The 21,047-nt window shown below is 40.8% G+C and overlaps 1 protein-coding gene across 1 annotated transcript; it reads left to right on the top strand.

Annotated features, from left to right (window-relative positions):
* The first annotated feature begins 9,154 nt into the window (after positions 1 to 9,154).
* On the top strand, positions 9,155 to 18,204 carry LOC124264281 (esterase OVCA2-like). Its single transcript, XM_046699019.1, has 8 exons — positions 9,155 to 9,241; positions 11,039 to 11,061; positions 12,016 to 12,086; positions 12,492 to 12,560; positions 13,959 to 14,077; positions 15,156 to 15,237; positions 16,077 to 16,214; positions 17,626 to 18,204. The coding sequence occupies exons 1-8, from the start codon at positions 9,209 to 9,211 to the stop codon at positions 17,763 to 17,765; spliced, it is 675 nt and encodes a 224-aa protein (XP_046554975.1). The 5' UTR covers positions 9,155 to 9,208; the 3' UTR covers positions 17,766 to 18,204.
* Positions 18,205 to 21,047: the final 2,843 nt, after the last annotated feature.

A 21,047-nucleotide genomic window follows, 5' to 3' on the forward strand; every position in this document is an offset into this window, starting at 1 on the left:
GTGCTCATACGAGATACTGAGAAAGACGCCCCCTGGTGACAAACTGGTGTCTGTGAGATGACTTTTGAAATGACAATTTTAAACATGCCCATCTGGGTTATTATTCTGCCAAATTTCAGACTTCTGTCTTAAATAATAAAAATGCCGTGTCGTCCTAAAACTTCAGTTCAAAATCTCTCTAAAATACAGGGGTTGCGTTTCTTTTTGACAGAGTTTATATTATATCCTATATTATATCCTTGTGGTGGCGCGTGGTCCTGTGCTCAAAGCTCAGGTCACAAATCGGTGAAGCTAAGCAGCGTCGAGCTCGGAGAGTCCTTGGATGGGTGACCGTGTTTGGCAGCTTGACTCCTGAGAGTTTCTAGGACTACCCACAACGAAGCACATGTGACACATGTGGTCTCACCTTAGGCAAGGGAGTTTGTTCAAAATTGTCTCTGTTCACCCAGCAGGAAAATGGGTACCCGGTGGAAAAAGTCATGTGACTATAACCTTCTAACGCCTAACATTCAGCTTGGGTTATCCGGGGTAATAATGTGTTGTGCCTTGATTGTTAGCGCGGTGAGCATACCTGGTGTGGAGTTTGGCGCTATATAAATGGACACATTATTATTACGTTTCTGATCCCATTGCTGACATAGGTAGATGTATGTCTAAGTACGGATCAACCGACAGCGGCCAATACATCATCGTAACATGACGTCAGCATATCTTGACTGACAACCCAAGAGGGATGACTGAGGTCTGGGTATAATCCATGAACATTATTGTCGCGTGAGTTTAGCTTTAGGCCGCACTCAGCAATATTCCAGCTATGCGGCGGTCTGTAAATAATCGAGTCTGGGCCAGACAATACAGTGATCAACATCACGAGCAACGATTTACGCAATTGGGAACCAAGTCAGCGGAAGTGACCACCCGATCCCGTCAGTCGCCTCTTACGATAGGCATGGGTTACTGAAGATCAATTCTAACCTGGATATTCACGGGTTTGTTGCCTAAGATCCCCAATACAACTCAAGTTGTTTGGGTTTTGTTTGTTTTGTTTAGTATTTTTATTTATCACTGTGTTGGATACAAAACTGAGATAATGACTTTGGACGACGCTATCAAAAGTTAGATGCTTGGTTAGGAGATGCTATTTGATGACTCACTGACTGACTGAGTTTTAGTTTTACGCCGCTTTTAGAAATATTCCAGCAATATCACGGCAGGGGGTCTTCTCGTTTGTGGATTGGATGTCTATATGGTGCTTGGAGCCCACGTCGTTCCGGTAGTGTACCCGCGAGTGACGTTTCCTCTTCTGGCAAACAATTATACTCACCAGAAGGTGTGATCTCACAAAAATCCACTCTTAGTTCTAGTAACTACTAAACATAGTTGACTGAGTTTAGTTTTTACGCCGCTTTAGCAATATTCCAGCAATATCGCGGCGGGGACACCAGAAATGGGCTTCACAAATTGTACCCATGTGGGGAATCAAACCCAGGCCTTCGGCGTGACGAGCCAACGCTTTAACCACGAGGCTACCCCACCGCCCCCCGCTATTTGATGAACATCATCACAGGTAACTGATGATGGGGCCGGAACAAGCCCCGAAACAACGTATCAAAGAATAAAAAGAAGATGAAATCCAGAAAATTCTTTATGTTATCGAAAGTGTTCTGTTTGTTGTTTTGAAAAAAGAAACGCATCAACCGCAACGTCTTCTCCAATACTATAGATTATACCTCTGTCCATTTCGGGATGGCCCGTATTAATCAACAATTAACGTGAACCAAAATGGAATTAAGGGTATTTAGTGTGATGGGAGTGAAATTGTTGTAATAACACTGTTAGGTCTGATTACCTCTTCACAGCATCAGTTGTAAACTCTGGAAGATGTCTCATTTAACGTTTCTCTGCTTCTTTCCTTTAGGGACTTTCCATGAATATTGTAACACAAGTAACCCAATATTAATCCATAATGCTAAGATTATTATCATTTATTCCCATAGAATCAACAACTTCATCTATATGTCCATTCTTTCATATGCAACTCTCGTACGTCAGTAGAAAGCTATATGAGCGTTAGGGGCGTTGGGGTAGCCTAGTGGTTAAAGCCTCCGCTCTTCACGCCGAAGACTCGGGTTCGAATCCCCACATGGGCACAATGCGTGGAGCCCATTTCTGGTGTCCCCCGCCATGATATTGCTGGAATATTGCTAAAAGCGGCGTAAAACCATACTCACTCACTTACTAACTCTGTACATAAGTGTGCAAACAGGACTGGTACGGGTAACCTGGATACCGGGACGGGTGGGTAATGAGTTTGGTACCCGTCTCAGTACCCGGACCCGTTACGACCATGTGACTAATAGATTAGAGTATGTAATATGTTATTCTTTCATGATGAAAAGGTTGTATTGACTTTGAAGATTTAGACATAATTGTGCAGTCACCTGTTTTGAATATAATGCGTGGATAAGATATTAGATAAACTTGAAATTGTCTCCGAGCTGAAGAATATATTGCCATTTCTTACAAATTTGATGTCAGGAATTAACATAACGGGTATCCGGGTAGGGTAGGGTGATAGGGGGTGGGGTACCCGGGTAGAAATTTGGACCCGTCCCAGCCCTATGTGCAAACATGTGCAGAGGATAGTTTCCAAGATATTATTTTCAAGATGATAGGACGTAGATTAAACACCAATTCTCAGAGAGAATGCCCAAATTGGCCATTTCTTATGTCGTTTTGATTTGTACTTGTTAAGCAGACGAATACACACGAATAAAAGTCAAATACGCATCCAGTACTACCAAGTAAACATGGTATAATTCGTAGAAATCGACTGGTAATCGCTATTTTGTTTGTAACAACCAAAATATGTGTCACAATTTATTCATTCTTCGAGTTGCCAAAGCTGTAGTGTTTCAACAAATGGATACACTTAGTATGTTTACCATCATAGGCGTTTAAAATCACCCCCCATAGGTTGTACGTACATGAATATAAAACCTTTGAAAAAATGAAGGGATTATCATAATAAACAAAACAAGTGTGACACTCTGATCATCCTCTGATATAATATCATCAACAAGTCTGTGAAATATTTGAAATATGTTTTTTTTGCGAAACATTGTTAGCAAACTCGTTTCTTCGATCCAAACTATGTACACATTTGGTAACATCAACAATTATATTATGTACTATTTTGTACTGTAGGTCGTTTGGCCTTATATGCAAATAAATCTCTCTCTCTCTCTCTCTCTCTCTCTCAAATGTCTCTCTCTCGCTCTCACACAAATGTGACACTACTACGAAATATGTCGCCACAATAGCGGTAATGTACGTTCCAGAACGTAAAATGCAGTGTAAAATGCATATATATTGGCAAACATTTGTTTGGAATGCTCGCAAGCGTTTATGGATATAGTTTATGTGCAAAAGTGTCATCTTGGAACACATCATACCATATATAACCGTACACAAAGACGAACCCGGTCTATAATAAGAGTTGTGTTAAGCATGAAAGGTACGTTACCATTACTGTTACAGAAACATGACTAACAGCTACCCATGAAAGTGATTAGAATGAATGCTTTGTGTTTTCATAGTGTAATAAAACCGAAGAGGGAGTGAAATATGCTTCCAGTCAAGATCATGGTAGTCTGCAAACGGTGAAAGTAATCTACGTTATGAAATCTACGTTACCACTTCAATCTTACAAAATATTACTGAAATAGAAGATTTCGCTTCGTAGCATAGTCAGAGAACCCAGGCATATAATTTGATAACCTACAACGGGTTGCCGCCAGTTGCTGTCACATGATCGCAAGCACTTCCGTGACATTTCACGAAATTCAAATTTGGGAGGGAAACTTCATCTTTATTCGGGTAATTCCCCTTTGAAACAGGTAAGAATGTTTGTTAATTTACTTCATTGAGAGATGTAGTTTCAGAATATTTCAAAACAATTGTTCTACTGTTGAGAATTCTTCGGTAGAAGCATTTGGTATTTGGGTGTCGTTAGTCATCATTTCAAAAGATTGATAAAAGTTGTATTTCGTGAAGCTGGTATCAATAGTTTTAATATCACATACATTGATCTTAACCCTAAACATATGATATTTCGATCTCGTAAGAAATCTGCATCATATATTTCCCCTCAAGTTTGTACTGACTCCTCAAAGTATGGTAACGTAGATTGCAATAAGTCAAGTAATACCTTCATAACTATCACATGTTCCGGTAGCTGTTATGAATATTTTATTTATTGCTAATCAAGTAGCAATAATGACTTTCATATATGGTAAATTGATGTAAAATCAGTCTATATGAGGACGAGTATTACGTTCAATGAATTAGTTTATAAGGTAACGTAGATTACAGTTTGGTAACGTAGATTACAAAATATCATTGTTGAATTCTGACAGAATGGGCAAGACTCATCCAGCGGGATTACGGACAAGGGAATAAACAAAAAGAAGGAATGAATGTTATTCATCTGAACAAGTGTTTTTTGTGCAATTCTGTATTCTACGTTACAAAGGCATTCATTCACAACCTGATCAATAATATTACCTTTTATAATGCTGTTGTATTCTCAGTGAAGTTCATTATATTACCTCTCAGATGTCGATTCTTTTTGTCGTCTTTTTTTGCGTTAAGAACTGCTTTTAAAAGTATAACATAAAATGATATTTTCAAGAGCTTTGCCTTGATAAAGTTTATTGTTATAATGCTAACAAACACAACTGAGTGGAAAGGATGTTACATGTAATGTTGTTTTCTTAACGAAACACAACTTTGGGATTAACGACTGAACTTTGTGAATGATATCTCCATTCAATGTGTTATGCAGCCATCATAAAGAAAAGTCACGTAGATGACAACGATCGTGTAGGGTGGTATTGTATGAGATGTGATGGAATTTTTACAAGCTCCCCTTGAGTGCTACGATTTCTGATTTTCGTTCGTGACACTTTCTTCAATAAAACAGCAACAACAGGTGACAGAAATATTGTCTTTATTTTTTTACGATTTGTGTCTTTCAAATTGGGCATTCTCTGTGAGAATTGGTGTAAAACTTGTTGGTTTTGATAGCTGGTCCATGTATATTGGATGGGTTGATTGGTTAACGTTTCACTCTGGACCAGACACTCCTGTGATCAACACCTGAGTACGATCTACGCAATTGGGATACGATCACTCAACCAAGTCAGCCAGCCTTGTCCAGGGAGGCGAGGTAAACTAGGGTTTAACGTCGTACTTGAGACTGTTACGCTCATACGACGACGTGCATGCGTGTGTGTAGCTGCTTGTATACTAGCCCAGACCTAAGCTGGTTTTATAGTGCTAGCTCACTGAGATACCATGCCGCAGCGAATCATGAATACCCCACTCAGACACTATATACTGACTTCGAGCCGACCATTCCTTGTTTCACCCATTAATGCCGAGCGCCAGGCAGGGACCAACAAGTACCATATGTTACGTCTTTTGGTATGACGCGGCCGGGGATCGAACCCGCGAACTTCCGCTTGCTCTCCGGACGGACGCTCTAACAACTACACCACGGAGGCGGTTTGTCCAGAAGGACGTTTAGGTTGGTAGAACAACAGATTTTGATAGCTCGTTGCAATATGAGGCACAAAAAAATATAACTAGCTTCAATAAAGCTAGGCTGTTGGGTTAGAGTACAGACTTTGACGTATCATATTTAGTTTACTGTCACATTTACATTTTTTTCAAAGAGATTCACATTTAGTTGGGGCGGTGGGGTAGCCTAGTGGTTAAAGCGTTGGCTCGTCACGCCGCAGACCCGGGTTCGATTCCCCACATGGGCACAATGTGTTAAGCCCATTTCTGGTGTCCCCCGCCGTGATATTGCTGGAATATTGCTAAAAGCGGCGTAAAACTAAACTCAGTCAGTCAGTCAGTCACATTTAGTTCCTCGCATACATCAAGGAAATTCGCATTTAGTCAGTTAAGTTTATATTCCACTTCGCAACAACTGTCAAACCTTGTACTAGAATTAAAAGAAATATTTTAAGAATCTTGCAATGCAGTGATGAAACGACATTACATCTGGCTGGCTATTCTCGAAAAGTTCGTAGCCCTAAGAACCTCTTAAGCCAATTCTTAACACATTGGCTACGAATTCTGGTTGGTTTATGTGTTGTTTAACGCCGCACTCAGCAATATCCCAGCTATATGGTTGCGGTCTGCATGTAAATAATCGAGTCTGGTTCGGGCAATGCAGTGATTAACAGCATGACCATTGATCTACACAATTGGGCAGGGGCGGATACAGTTTTTTGAGAAAGAGGGTCACAGTTCATTTACACCGCCGACAATGGTCATAAATAAACTTTCAGGACAAAAGGGTGTGTGTGCGCACCCCTACCTCTCACACACACGGGCCGCCATATAGCTGGAATATTGCTGAGTGCGGCGTAAAACTAAACTCACTCACTCACACACACGCACGCACGCGCGGATGAATGCACATAGTCCATGGGCTGATATAGGTGACTCTCCCCAAACGGGGAATTTTGAAGACTATATTTTTTGAAAGCATATCATATGATCATATGTACATTCAAATTCCAGGTGTTTGCAGGCTGGGTGCGGGGGAATTTTCCCGCAGTGACCCCCCAAAAGGGGTCAGGGTGGGGAGAATTTGGGAAAATTAGTTTTTGCTTTTTTCACAAAATACATTCTAATAACTGCTTTCTACTTTCTATCAGGACCTATAACAATATTTAAGGTTTATTGAATAGTTACAGGTACAGGAAGACATTTACTTTGAAATATGCATTGCGTCTAAGGGAAAAATTAAACTTTATAGCTGTTTTTCTACACTTTCTAGTGGGCAATTGTTTTAAGAAGGTATTCTTGTTTCAATAGCTCTAAAATGATCAAAATTAATGTTACAGCTATACTTAAAGCATGAAAAGACTTTGAGATAGTTTATTGTAATCTGGGTGCTGGGGATTTTTCATGCCCTGACCCCCCAAGAGGGGGGCCAGGGGGTAAAAATTTGGAAAAATGAGTTTTTTTTTTTTTTCACAAAATACATTCTTATAACTGCCCTTTATCAGGAACAATGAAAATATCTAACATTTATTATTTAGTTAGAGGCACAGGAAGACTTTAAATTTGAAAAATGCATTGTGTCTAAGGGGGAAATCAGACTTGAATGCTGTTTTTCTACACTGTCTAGTTGGCAGTTGGTTAAAGTACGTATTATTTCTTCAATTGCTCTAAAATGATCAAAATTTATGTTACAGCTATACTTAAAGCATGGTGGTTTATTCTCACTTTGGCTTTTTATAACATTGAGTTACCATTACTTATATTTATGTACCTTTATGCCGAATCATCATAGCTTGTGTCCATAAGACTCTCAATCTCAACTTCGTCTGAATCCTCTATTCTACTCAAATCTAAGTTCTTGCTGGATATTATGTCAGTCAACTCTTGTGGAAGGATGTTGCCTATGGTCCATTGACATTTCAGAGCATTTACTCCCCCTTTCAGCCACCCTTAGCCCACAGGGTGAGCAACACTGGGGTATTCTTGTCAGCATTGACCAAGATCAAGGCCTGGTGATCTCACGCTGCAAGTGCATGTGTAGTGAGTCTCTGCAAGATGGAAGGAGTCTCATGTCTACACCATCATAGTTTGTCATAGTCTGTCCTCCCTTGGGTTTTAACTTCTTCATGAAGATTTGGCAGCGAGCCTCATTTACATTGTTTGTGACTTGACCATACATATGACAGACAATGGAGTCCAAAGACCTCAACAAGTCAGTAGTTATGTCATCAGAAAGTCCTATCTTGGAAAAAGCATTCACAAATTCAGGGTGAGATTCGAGAAGCTCAATGGGGAGAACTTTGCCGCGTCTGACAAAGGCACTGGTGGTATCACGTCCTGTAAATGCATGAAGGGCTGGCTGGACATTGCACAGAGTGGACCCTTTCAGATTGATGATACTTTGTACATCCAGAAGTCTTCGTTTGTCACCAGAGCCTTTGTCAAATAGAACAGAAGTTTTCACCTTTTCACCCCAGCACCCAGACTACAATAAGCCATCTCAAAGTCTGTTCATGCTTTAAGTATAGCTGTAACATTAATTTTGATCATTTTAGAGCTACTGAAACAAGAATACCTTCTTAAAACAATTGCCCACTAGAAAGTGTAGAAAAACAGCTATAAAGTTTATTTTTTCCTTAGACGCAAAGCATATTTCAAAGTAAATGTCTTCCTGTACCTGTAACTATTCAATAAACCTTAAATATTGTTATAGGTCCTGATAGAAAGCAGTTATTAGAATGTATTTGGTGAAAAAAGCAAAAACTAATTTTCCCAAATGTTTCCCACCCTGACCCTCTTTGGGGGGTCACTGCGTTAAAAATTCCCCGCACCCAGCCTGCAAACACCTGGAATTTGAATGTACATATGATAAGCTTTCAAAAAAATATAGTCTTCAAAATTCCCCGCGTGTGTGTGCGTGTGCGTGCGTGCGTGTGTGTGTGAGAGACCTATATTAGCCCAAGGACTAACATCACTATATGACGCCACTTATTTAACGTTTTGGCCTCACCTTAACAAGTGGCAAGGTTGTTAAATAGTTGTTGATACCATTTGGCAACCAAACTAACAGAGCATTCCCGTATTTAGAGACCTTTCATAATTTATGGTTCAATTTTTATGTACGAAGTATAAGTGACAACACCACCCACCCACCTCTCTCTCTCTCACACACACACACACACGCGCGCGCGCGCGCACGCACGCACGCGCACGCACACACACACACACACACACACACACACTGCACAAAACCAATACCTCCCCAGAGCAAAATGGGTGACCACACCCCTCTCTTATAATCATCACACCACCCCCTTTTTTACTGGTAGCAGAGACCATATAATTTATACCATTGCTTGTTCATATCGGAAGTAGTTCCTTCATTTATCTCGACGACAACATCGTTTCTCTGATAAAAGACCACCGGTATCTGAGACAGAAATAAACGTTTTGGCGCCTGATACATTGAACCAGGGAGAATAGAAGACGTAGACTATACCTGATTGAACAAACGAGATTGTGGATTTGCTTCAAAGTAATATTTTTACCAGTTACGTTTGGTGCCGTTTTACGGCGATGTCGCGTTTGTTAACCCTCGCGATCTTGTGGCGTTCTGGTCGCGTGTATGATGGCTTCGACAAAACCGGACGTCTTACGGGTAAACAGTAAATAATGTTTATATAACATTAATTAACAGTTAGTTATTCATAATTAGTTATTCATGTGTTACACTCTCAAGGTGCTTCTAGCGTCCGTGGTAACATCGACACGTCTTGCCCGTTGTTTTGCACTCGAGTAAACGGGAGGCAGGGCAAAATAGACCAACAACAAAACGGTCTTTGTGATTTGATCAAAACGCCTCTTTTCATTCACACCTGACCACTGTTTACCTATACTGCCAGGAAACAATCAGATTGAAAGCTAAGACGATTGAACGATTAAATATCCACTGTCATTTTGACTGTAATAATGGACCAGAAAACCAGTGATCAACAGCATGAGCATCGATCTACACAATTGGGATATGATGAGATGTGACAGCCAAGTTAGAGAGTCTGACCACCTGATCCCATTAGTCACCTCTGACAACAAGCACGGGATGCTGAAGACCAATTCTAACCCTGGATCTTCACCGCCAGTCAGTGTCATATGTCGACAATGTGGGTGATTTAGAAACTACAGATAGAAATGCAATTATTTCCAAGGGTGCCATTGGGCATCAGACAGTTAATTTTGGTGTGTCTTTGTGAAAGGTATGCCAAAACCTTCTGATGGTCCAGTTAAACTTAAAATCACAACAATTATGTCATTTCACTTTGTTCAATAAATCAGTAAACATCATGTAATCCTGTAAACTTGAGAACTAGATTTCCTGAACACAATTATGACTGCCAGAATAGACCAGCTTCTTTTGTCCTGGATCCGTAAACTAACCAACAAACTGTACGTTATCATCTAAAACAGGATTCCCTGTTATGCACATTAGCATTCAAAATATGGCCACACCCATGCTAATCTATGCAAGATTGAGAGTGCCACCAACAAACAGTTTGACAGGTTGAAAAAATAGTTTTGAATCATTCGAGTTGTCAGATTTATCACATTTTCCATGAACTGAATCATGGTGTGAATTATTTTAACAATTTTAGTCATGCAGCTAGGGCACCTTGAACATATTTCGTCCACTGCTATTTCAATATTTACCATGCCACGGCATGGAAATTAAGCACTATTTCGATCCCTGAACTATTGGAAACAATGGAAAGAGCAAGACTGAAGCTGATGGTAAAAGCTACCCCAAACCTATGCCTGCATGAAAACAACCTCTGAAGATCTGGTTAGAATTAGCCTTCAGTAACCCATGCTTGTTGTTAAAGATGACTAACGGGATCGGGTGGTCAGGCTTGCTGACTTGGTTGAGACGTGTCATCGTATCCCAATTGTGTAGATTGATGCTCATGATGTAAATCACTGGGTTTGTCTGGTCCGTCTCCATATAGCTGGAATATTGCTGGGTGTGGCCTCAAAGTGGAATATTGCTAATAGCTGCGTGCCTAAAAAAGAGCAGTAGTTGGAACAGTGAAACAAATGCACGATTGCACTAGCGGTTGAAAGTGATGAGCGTTAACTTAGACCAGACAAAACTCTACTTGTTCTCAGGTGTGCATACCCCTTGTAATACAAACCAATAATAGCAATTTGAAACTATGATAGTTTGTTAAACAACTTTTATCCTAAGTTGAATAGAATTCTGAGATTTTAATGTTCATTTGACAAGGTAAAATTGGGAGGACAAGCAATCAAACAATTCCACTTTATCCGATTTACTATTTTGTTTATGAATTGAAATTCATCGGTGCGTTTTCACTGCAAACAGACTAATTAGCTGCATGACCATACAGTTATGATGAGTGTAATATTGAGTTAATGCAGTTTACTGTACCTTGTATTTCAGATACTGTGTTTACATGGATATAGGTGAGTAGATTATTCGAGATGGAAATGCAGTGTGTGTGAGTGAGTGAGTTGAGGTTTACAAAGGTTTTAGCAATTTTCCAGCATTATTGGGTGGTCAGGCGTGCTGACTTGGTTGACACATGTCATCATATCCCAATTGCATAGATCGATGCTCACGATGTCAATCACTGGATTGTCTGGTCCAGACTCGATTATTTACAGTTTCCATATAGCTTGAAAATTGCTGGGTGGAGCGTTAAACAACAAACAAACAAGCATATTGATCTCCTATTCTGAAATTGACAGGCTGAGATGTCTGAATTCTGTCCCACATATTTCTTATGAAGTTGTAGTGTTTTGTTCAGTTCAGTGGCTAGGCATAAAAATTTTCGGAGTCATATGACTCCCTAGTGTCATGAGAGGGAGTCAAGGTGAGGTGAGTTTGGTTTCACGCTTTTAGCAATATTCCAGCAATATCACGGGCGCGGGGACACCAGAAATGGGCTTCACACATTGTACCCATGTGGGAATCGAACCCTGGTCTTCGCGGACGAGCTTTAACGCTTTAACCACAAGGCTACCCCACCTCGCCCCAGGGAGTCAAGGACATGTTTTGGGGAGACAACTTCAGTTTGGAACTTTCATCAAGACATCAACTGTGATTGTTTAATAACGACAAAACACAAGGCAAGGCAGTCCGTGTTGAAAATAACCCGTCCCGGGCGGTCGGACAGGCAGGTATTTCGAACGCTGCTGATTTATAGGCCTTTCCTGAATATGTCATGGGATGTTGAGTTTCTCAGGGTAGATGGTAGATCGTTCCACACTTATGCAGACAATGATAGAATCTCAATGTTGAACTTTGCTCAAGGACCCTTTGTTCTAAAACTTCTCACAAACAATCCAGGTGAGCTAAGATGGCACAATATGGTGGTCTTTTTATCATTTTATGTTAAAGTTTTATCTTCATTACAGGCAGAATGGACAGACTTTCAGGGAACGTACTGGAGCATTTAGGAAGATTATCAAGAAACATGCAGAATTGGGTGAGAATGAGTTTTATTGATGATGTTGATGATGATGATGATAAAAATGCATTAGGCACTGATCACGAACTCGGTTTCAGCAAATTATTAATGGGGTGACGAATGTTTACCAACGACATGATATATACATACATCTATATATTGGACTTTTACTCTATATTTCATTTTAATTTCTGTTGAAATTTTAAAGTGTTTCCATGGCAACAAAACAATGTTCTTTGCATCTGAGATTCCATAAACAGAAAAACGCTTAGACCAGGACCACTCAGACTGTTGTTTCCTGACTGCCTGGCAGCAGAATAGACTTGTTTGTGTTTGTTGTTTAACACCACATACAGCAGTATTCCAGATGAAAATGTCATTAAGCCTTATATGTAGGTTATATATGTATTATGTATATTGCAGTGTTCATCACAGCACCACACATTGTACCACCAGTGAAGGGTTCAGAGGACGGAGAAGCTCAAAATTCAGGTAGGTAAAAATATCTTGTCTTCCCTTTTGTTTCATCTGTTTTGCTGCAACATTCATTAAGATTCTCTCCATGAGGGAGTAACATGAGTGAGTGAGTGCATGGATTTATATGGAGTCTTGTATTTGAGGGTCCCTGGGACTCATACTCTTAATTTTCAGGGGTCCTGGACTACAAAATGGGGGTCCCAGACACTTTAATATTATTATTAATACTGTTATTGTGTATCATGATCATCACATTGTTACAGTAATTAAATTGCAAATAATACCATAACCCAGCTAGTAACAAACTCAGTGATAACTTGTTGTCACTTGATTGGAATTTTTACAAAGAGTATTTTGACTTTTCCTGAGTCCCTCTGGACGTGCTTATAAATTTTGTTGCGTCCATTGTCAATTTCTATGCGTATAGAATGCAGGAATTAGCGTCCTGTAAATCTCTGTGAGTGAGTGATTTGGGTTTTACACGGCAGGGGACGCCACACATTGTATACATGTGGGGAATTGAACCCGGTCTTCGGGTGACGAGCGAACGCTTTAACCACTACGCTACCCCACCAACCCCCTCACCATGAACTATCTTGACATGATTTTCTAGTTTAGTAGATAAAAGAAACCTACAAATGCAGCCAATAGGTACAAGCTCCACCTTTTTTTTAAGTTTTAGGGCTGGCTAATGATATAGATCATAGAGATTGATAGTTGTTAACTAAATATCGACTGATTATTGATACATATCATAGAAGAGATTTTGAGCCAAAATGTCAAAAGTGTCTGAAAGAGATCAACATATTTCACACCACTGGTGTGCCAGACAGTGAATGAGTTAGGCTGAGTTTGTGAGTTTAGTTTTGAGTTAGGCAGTGAGTTAGGCTGAGTTCAGGAGTTAGGCAGTTCAGGAGTTAGGCTGAGTTCAGGAGTTAGGCTGAGTTCAGGAGTTAGGCAGTTTGTGAGTTAGGCAGAGTTTGTGAGTTAGGCTGAGTTTAGGCTGAGGTGAGTTAGGCAGTTTGTGAGTTAGGCTGAGGTTAGGGAGTTAAGCAGTTTGTGAGTTAGGCAGTTCAGGAGTTAGGCTGAGTTTGTGAGTTAGGCAGTTTGTGAGTTAGGCAGTTTGGGAGTTAGGCTGAGTTCATGAGTTAGGCAGTTCGTGAGTTAGGCAGTTTGGGAGTTAGGCTGAATTTGGGAGTTAGGCAGTTCGAGAGTATGGCAGGTCGGGAGTTAGGCTGAGTTCTTGAGTTCAGCAGTTTGTGAGTTAGGCAGTTCGGGAGTTAGGCTGAGTTCGGGAGTTAGGCAGTTCGTGAGTTAGGCAGTTCTTGAGTTAGGCAGTGAATGAGGAGATCAACCTTAAAGAAGGTACATAACTCATGTCTTGTGTTTCTCACCCCACTTCCTGGCTTCCAGATGAGCGAGGATGGTGGTTTTCACAGGAGGACGACAGTTACAATGCCCAAGAAGTCAGTCAGTGCTGCAAGGGATATGATGAATCTGTGGAACTTGTCAAACAGTCAATAGTGGAACAGGTAAAACCACCAGAATCCTTAAAGACTGTTTGAGACATTGTTGAGGAGAGGTGAGTGATTTGTGTATGGGTTTATGTCGCTTTTACCAATAATCCAGCATGCCGGGGGACTCCAGAAATGGGTTCACACATTGTACCCATGTGGGGATTCGAAACCAGTCTTCAGCATGGTGAGGGGACGCTTTCTGTTTGCCACATGAACCATTAGGCTACCCAACAGCCATGTTGAGGAGAGATGTTGTAAATATTCATTCTGTTCCTGCCACATGAACTCTTCATACGAATACTGCATGCTTAGTGGAACATACTTGGAGAATATGGTGGCAATTGTTGCACGTGCAGACACTGGATTTTCACATGAAACATCGCAATGATTGTGTAGGATTTTTGCTTGCTGGAGCAAATGTAGGTTTTTCGTTCATAGGAGCAAGACAAACATTACTTTTCACTCTTGTGGTGCCAATATTCATGGTAGTTATGAATCTTGTTGACCAATATTCATGGTCTTTATATATATATCGCCTCCGTGGTGTAGTGGTTAGAGCGTCTGCCCGGAGAGCGGAAGGTCACAGGTTCGATCCCCGACCGCGTCATACCAAAAGACGTTAAAATATGGTACTTGTTGGTCCCTGCCTGGCGTTCGGCATTAATGGCTACAACAAGGACTGGTCGGCTCGGAGTCAGTATAATGTGTCTGAGTGGGGTATTCATGCTTCACTGCGGCATGGTATCTCAGTGAGCTAGCACTATAAAACTAGCTTAAGTCTGGGCTAGTACAAGCAGCCGCACATTTCACCTCACCTATATTTCGTGGACCAATAATTGTGGTCCTAATAGAACTAAAACGTGTACATGCTTGTATAATTTGTTAGCATAGTTTCCATATTTTCATTCATTCAACGAAAGCAGTTACACAATATGTTTGTTACAAATATTTCTTGATATTCAACATGAAGTATTCATGAGTAAATAGTTTGTACAAGTCACCCTCTATTCATGAAACATATTGTATTCACCTTGTAGTATACTAGTATTCGCTGCAGCCCTAATTGACGTCAGCACTGTGCCCTTTCTTCCAGGGCCCGTTTGATGGGATCCTTGCATTCAGCCAGGGAGCCTGCTTGTTGTCGTTAGTTTGTTGTCTGCAAGAAAGAAACCCAGGTAGGTACATTGGCAGTAAAATGTTGCTGTGCTGTAAGTGATATTTAAGTTCAGTCCTGATCACGAGTGAGGGAAAAACATAATAGCGTGTCGCTGAGAGACCCTGCTGTGGTCATAGATAGGGGAGAGTAGTTCTTTCTTGAAGTTTTGAAAAGCAAACCTGTGAAAATCCACGATAGACATGGTCTTCAGCAACCCATGCTTGTCGTAAAGAGGCGACTAACGGGATCGGGTGGTCAGACTCGCTGACTTGGTTGACATATCATTGCGTCCTAATTGTGTGTGTTGATGCTCATGCTGTTGATCCCTGGAGTGCGGCCTTAAACAACAAGGAAAGGAAGAAACAAAACAAATCTTAAAAAGTGTAGTTTAACTGATCTGGGTGCCGTTGTACAAAGCGATCTTAGTGCTCGGGTGACCGTAACTCCCATACTTTAACATAGACTTCAGGTAGCCTTAGCGCTAAGGTTGTTTTGTACAACGGCACCCTGTTCTTAAGGAGGTTCCATAAAAGCTGAAGTCCATTAAGGAAGAGAAGGAGGAGGTCAGTTTGTGAATATATTTGATACATTCCATCTTCAGCGAGGAATCCTTCAGAAAATTTTAACTGAGAAGAAAATCCCTGTAAAACGCTGATCTATATCCCCACCAATGTTCACAGCCAGTCAGCCAGCCTGATCACCTACCCATTAGACTTCTCTTCAACACACAAGGGTTCCGATTAATTCTTACCCAGAATTACAAGAGCCACCTATTGGTGAGATTGGTGTGAAAAGGGAATTTAAACCAGGAACTTCTTGTAAACCTGATCATGAACCTGTTTCTTTCTTTTTCCACAGATCTTTTCAAGTTTAACTTTGCTATTTTTGTGGCGGGATTCAAGAGCAGATCCATACCTCATGAAAGTTTCTATGAAACAGTAGTTACGATACCAACGCTACACGTGTTTGGAGACACTGACAAGGTTATACCGAAAGGTAAATGTTTTCCTGTATTATATTTTTGCTCTATTATGTGGCAAGAAGACTTTTTTCTTGTTTATATGACACAATGCCGAAGCAATATTCCAGCTGCATTACGGCAATCTCAATATCTGAGTCTAGGCCAGACAAACCAGTGATAGATATTAGTGCTGGCTATCAATATAGATCACAGAGATCAATAGTTGTTAACTAAATATTCATCACTAATCGATAAGGTGAGGTGAGGTGAGGTGAGGTGAGGTGAAATTGGGTTTAACGTCGTGCTTGAGAATATTTCGCTCATATGACAACGTGCATGCGTGTGTATGTGTATGTGCGGCTGCTTGTAGTAGCCCAGACCGAAACTGGTTTTATAGTGCTAGCCCACGGAGATATCATGCCGCAGTGAAGCATGAATACCCCACTCGGACACATTATACTGACTCCGAGCCAACCAGTGCTTGTTGTACCCATTAATGCCGAGAGCCAGGCAGGGACCAACAAGTACCATATTTTAAAGTCTTTTGGTGTGACGCAGTCGGGGATCAAACCCGCGACCGTCCGCTCTCCAGGCGGACGCTCTGACCACTACACCACGGGGGCGGTCAATAATCGATAAGTATCGCTGAGGTAACTCTAAGCAAAATCGTAAAATTTCACACCACTGGTTAGTGGTGACATGTTATAGATGGATTACCAACAAAACAGCATCCTGAACATAATTTAGAAGCATCCCATAAATAAAGACGAAGCTTTGTGTATTGTGTGATTGAATTAACACTATTTTTCAAAGCAAATGTTTGTCTGCGATCCTATCAATGGAAACATTTTGAATATCACTTAAATGAAACAAAATTGTATAAATAATAACAATAATTATTTAGAATTCTTCCCATCAACGATATTTCTGATTATCATCTATTTAGCCAGACCTTATGAATATCATGAGCAATAACAGTCAGCCCAATTGTCAATTATTTACACACTGCCGCGATCAGTGTTCGAAATAGCCACTGGCCCGCTAGCCCGTGGCTAGTAAAAATCCATTTGGGCCAGTAAATCTCCACAGTCATTGGCCTGACTATCTAGTGAATTTTCATGGGATCTTTTTGTAAATATATCACGTTCTCTGACTTGTTAAGTTATAACACACTTTTAAATCATGCAAGATTATGGCTGATAAACATGTTCAACATATTAGCAGCTTTATGATGAAACCCATGTCTACATTCAAATTTTGGACTGGTTAATTATTTTGTGGGCTAGTAACTTTCAGGCATAGCTAGCCCGACTGACTAGCAAAATTTGGAAACTATTTAGCACACTGGTCGCGATATAGATGAAATATTGCCAAGTGTGGCCTTAAACAGCAAAACAAAAATCGTGTTTTGGAATCCTTGTTAAAGTGTGGATGCTATTGTTTCAGAAATGAGTGAAGCACTTCTGCCTAGTTACAAAGAGCCTGTGATTCTACAGCATCCTGGCGGACACTTCATCCCTGCATCCTCACAACAGAAACAAGTCTACCTCCAGTTCCTGGATAAAATGGCTGCTATGAAGTCCTAGTCAATTGGGGGCGGTGGGGTAGCCTAGTGGTTAATGCGTTTGCTTGTCTCACCGAAGACCTGGTTCGATTCCCTGGAGGGTACAATGTGTAAAGCCCATTTCTGGTGTATCCGCTGTGATATTGCTGAAATATTACTAAAAGCTAAACTCACTCACTCAGTCTTGGTCAATTGGGAGATAAACATTCTGCCTTAGTGGATGTCAGTGATATTCTTGAAGCAGTTATTTATTGACATTCCAGGATTTGACCTTGACCTTGGCAGTGTTTCAACAGGGACGCCACTGAAATGATTACAAGGTCTTTCCATAACATTTAAAGATCCTGAAAGTACTTAAGTGGTTCAGTGAATCATTTGATTTCTTAAAGTACAGGATTTTTTTATTGCTTGCAAAGAATTTGGTACAATGAATATTTGTGCTTCTCTTGGGGTGAGCAGTACTATTTCTTTGTTCTTTCTATACATTTATGTACTTGGTGGCGTTGGTACGCTTTTACGGGGTGGTGGCGTAGCCTAGTGGTTGAAGCGTTGACTCGTCACGCCGAAGACCCGGGTTCGAATCCCCACAAGGGTACAATGTGTGAAGCCCATTTCTGGTGTTCCCCACGGTGATGTTGCTGGAATATTGCTAAAAGCAGCGTAAAACCAAACTCAGTCAGTCAGTCAGTGGTAAGCTTTCACATGCTGTGTAAAGACGTTGCAAAATACAATAGTTGTCAGTAGTTTTCTATCGGCTCTTTCCCGCCTAATGAATTCACAGCTGTGAGACAGACAAGTGGTCACTCTGGAATGCCATATCTAGGTACTGAAAGTTTTTGTGGTCGTATTTTACAAATTTTGCTGTCCTGTCAAATGAGGAGATGGGTTTTAACAGTATCCTCATTACAACTAAATTTGGGACGAAAGTCAGAAGTGACGAATGTCTCAGATGATGTTGAGATATAACAGCTGAGAACCAGGATTTGAACCCACGATCTTTAGTTCCTGGCGTGCAAAAGAGAAGTAACTCTGTACAACCAGGTAAAATATAATGCCTTGCTCGACTGAGACACCCTTGCTCCCATGTTGAATTAAGATAAAATGTATTGTGTGGCATGTTACTTCACAGCAAGCCAGAAAATGATATTCACCTGTAAAGAGGTGACCAAATATTGAATTGCTGTTAAACAAACATTCAGTCTTCATGAATATATATTTGTGAGACAGACAAGATGTCACTCTGGAATGACATATCACACTGGATAATCTGGTTCCTGGATCTATATACTAGCCCGTGGCTAGTAAATATCGGTCGGGCTAGTAAATCTTCACAGGCACTGGCCTGACTGGCTAGTGAACTTTCATGTAAATATGTCACTCTTACCAACTTGTTAAGTTAAAATACCCTTTTAAATAATCCAAGATTATGGCCTGATAGAATTGTTCATGGTATTAGCAGCTTATTGATGAGTTATGTAAGTTATTTCAGCATAAACAAAATATTTCAGAAATTCAGACATGTGTCCGAGTACGATCTGCGCAATTGGGAACCAATGACATGTGTTAACCAAGTCAGCGAGCCTGACCACCCGATCCCGTTAGTCGCCTTTTACGACAAGCATGAGTTGCGGAAGATCAATTCTAACCCGGATCTTCACGGGTTGATCTAGCAAGGAGGCTCAAGCTTTTAATTGTTAAATAACCGCTCCGTGGTGTGGTGGGTTGTGCGTCCGTCGGAACACCAGAAGGTGGTTCGATCCAAGGTTGGTGGTGTCATGCAAAATGACGTTAAAAGATGACACTTGTTACTCTGCTGGGCTCTCAGCTTTAATGGAATATAACATTGATTTGTTTGTTGTTTAACTCCACGCTCAGCAATATTCCAGCTAAATGGTGTCTGTCTGTAAATTATCGAGTCTGGGGACCAGACAATCCAGTGATCAAAATCATAAGAATCGACATACACAATTTGGATACAATGACATGACAACCAAGTCAGCGAGCCTGACCATCCGATTCCTTCAAGCATGGGTTACTGAAGATCAGTTCTAACCTGGATCTTTAGGAGTATGGAATAAAAGAAGAATTAATCTGTTCACACACACGCGCGTGCGCACACAAACACACACAAGCAAATTCGTTCTATGGACATACTAAATACTCTGAAAAATAATGTGTTTATTAATGTCACGAGTGGATCCACGATGCAGTCTCTATACATAACAAAAAGAGATCACACAATGATTTAAGACCAGTTTAATTCAATTAGACTAAATATATTTTACAGGAGGTAAAATCAGCGTTCGAAGTTACCGTCGGTCCTTAGGCCCGAAGCCGACTGAAACCACTCAGACCCACAGCTTTTGTTTTCTGCAGGTCCTTATGGCCGACAGCTTTTTCATCCCCAATAACTATGAGTATTTTTTTTATTATTATTAAAATATAGGGCCTACACATTCTGACCAGGGCCCACAACTTTTGATGGTTCTGGGTCCTTAGGGCCTGCAGCTTTTCAGGGTTAAGGGCAAATACTGGGTTAAAAAAAAGAGCAAGTATCTGTGAGAAGAGAAAGTCTTACTTCTGGCAAAATCATCATCTATATGTTCCAACAAGATCCACTTAATGTTAACACATAAATCTATCATACCAAATGAGAAGCACAAAGTACTTCGTTTACATAATGCTCACGTGGCATATTCAATTTAATCTTTATTCCCTGACGATATACATGTATCTCATCCCTTTATAACACTCCCGACCAGGGCCCCGTTCCTCAAAGCGAGGGGCGGTGGGGTAGTCTAGTGGTTAAAGCGTTGGCTCGTCGCGCCGAGGACCCGGGTTCGAATCCCCACATAGGGAAATGAGTGAAGCCCATTTCTGGTGTCCCCCGCCGTGATATTGCTGGAATATTGCTAAAAGCGGCGTAAAACCAAACTCAGTCAGTCAGTCAGTCCTCAAAGCGATCGTAGCACTAAGCTGATCGTAACTCCCATACTTTAACATAGACTTACAACTGTCGTAGCGCTACGATCGCTTTGAGGAACGGGGCCCTGGGAGCTGAACACATTGTCATCCACTTGCTTGAAAAAGACCAACAAGAAAGAAGAAGCTACAATTAGGTAACTCCCTTTATTGTCAGCTCAGCTGGAACATACATAATGGAAAATTGTCACTGTTGAGTGAATGAGTTATAGATTTTAATCCGCTTTTAGCAATATTCCAGCAACATCACGGCGGGAGAAATCAGAAATGGGCTTCACACATTGTACCCATATGGGGAATCGATCCTGTGTATTCGGTGTGA

The sequence above is a fragment of the Haliotis rubra genome, unplaced genomic scaffold (genome assembly GCF_003918875.1).
Source record: "Haliotis rubra isolate DU_JTF1 unplaced genomic scaffold, ASM391887v1 Scf918, whole genome shotgun sequence".
In the NCBI taxonomy this organism is placed as follows: domain Eukaryota; kingdom Metazoa; phylum Mollusca; class Gastropoda; order Lepetellida; family Haliotidae; genus Haliotis; species Haliotis rubra.

What these genes read in the sequence shown, in the direction of transcription:
- LOC124264281 (XM_046699019.1), top strand. Translation starts at nt 9,209, where the DNA reads ATGATGGCTTCGACAAAACCGGACGTCTTACGG. An exon ending in CTGTGTTTACATGGATATAG is followed by an intron (nt 11,062 to 12,015) that starts GTGAGTAGATTA and finishes TCTTCATTACAG; the next exon opens with GCAGAATGGACAGACTTTCA. An exon ending in AACAGTCAATAGTGGAACAG is followed by an intron (nt 14,078 to 15,155) that starts GTAAAACCACCA and finishes CCTTTCTTCCAG; the next exon opens with GGCCCGTTTGATGGGATCCT.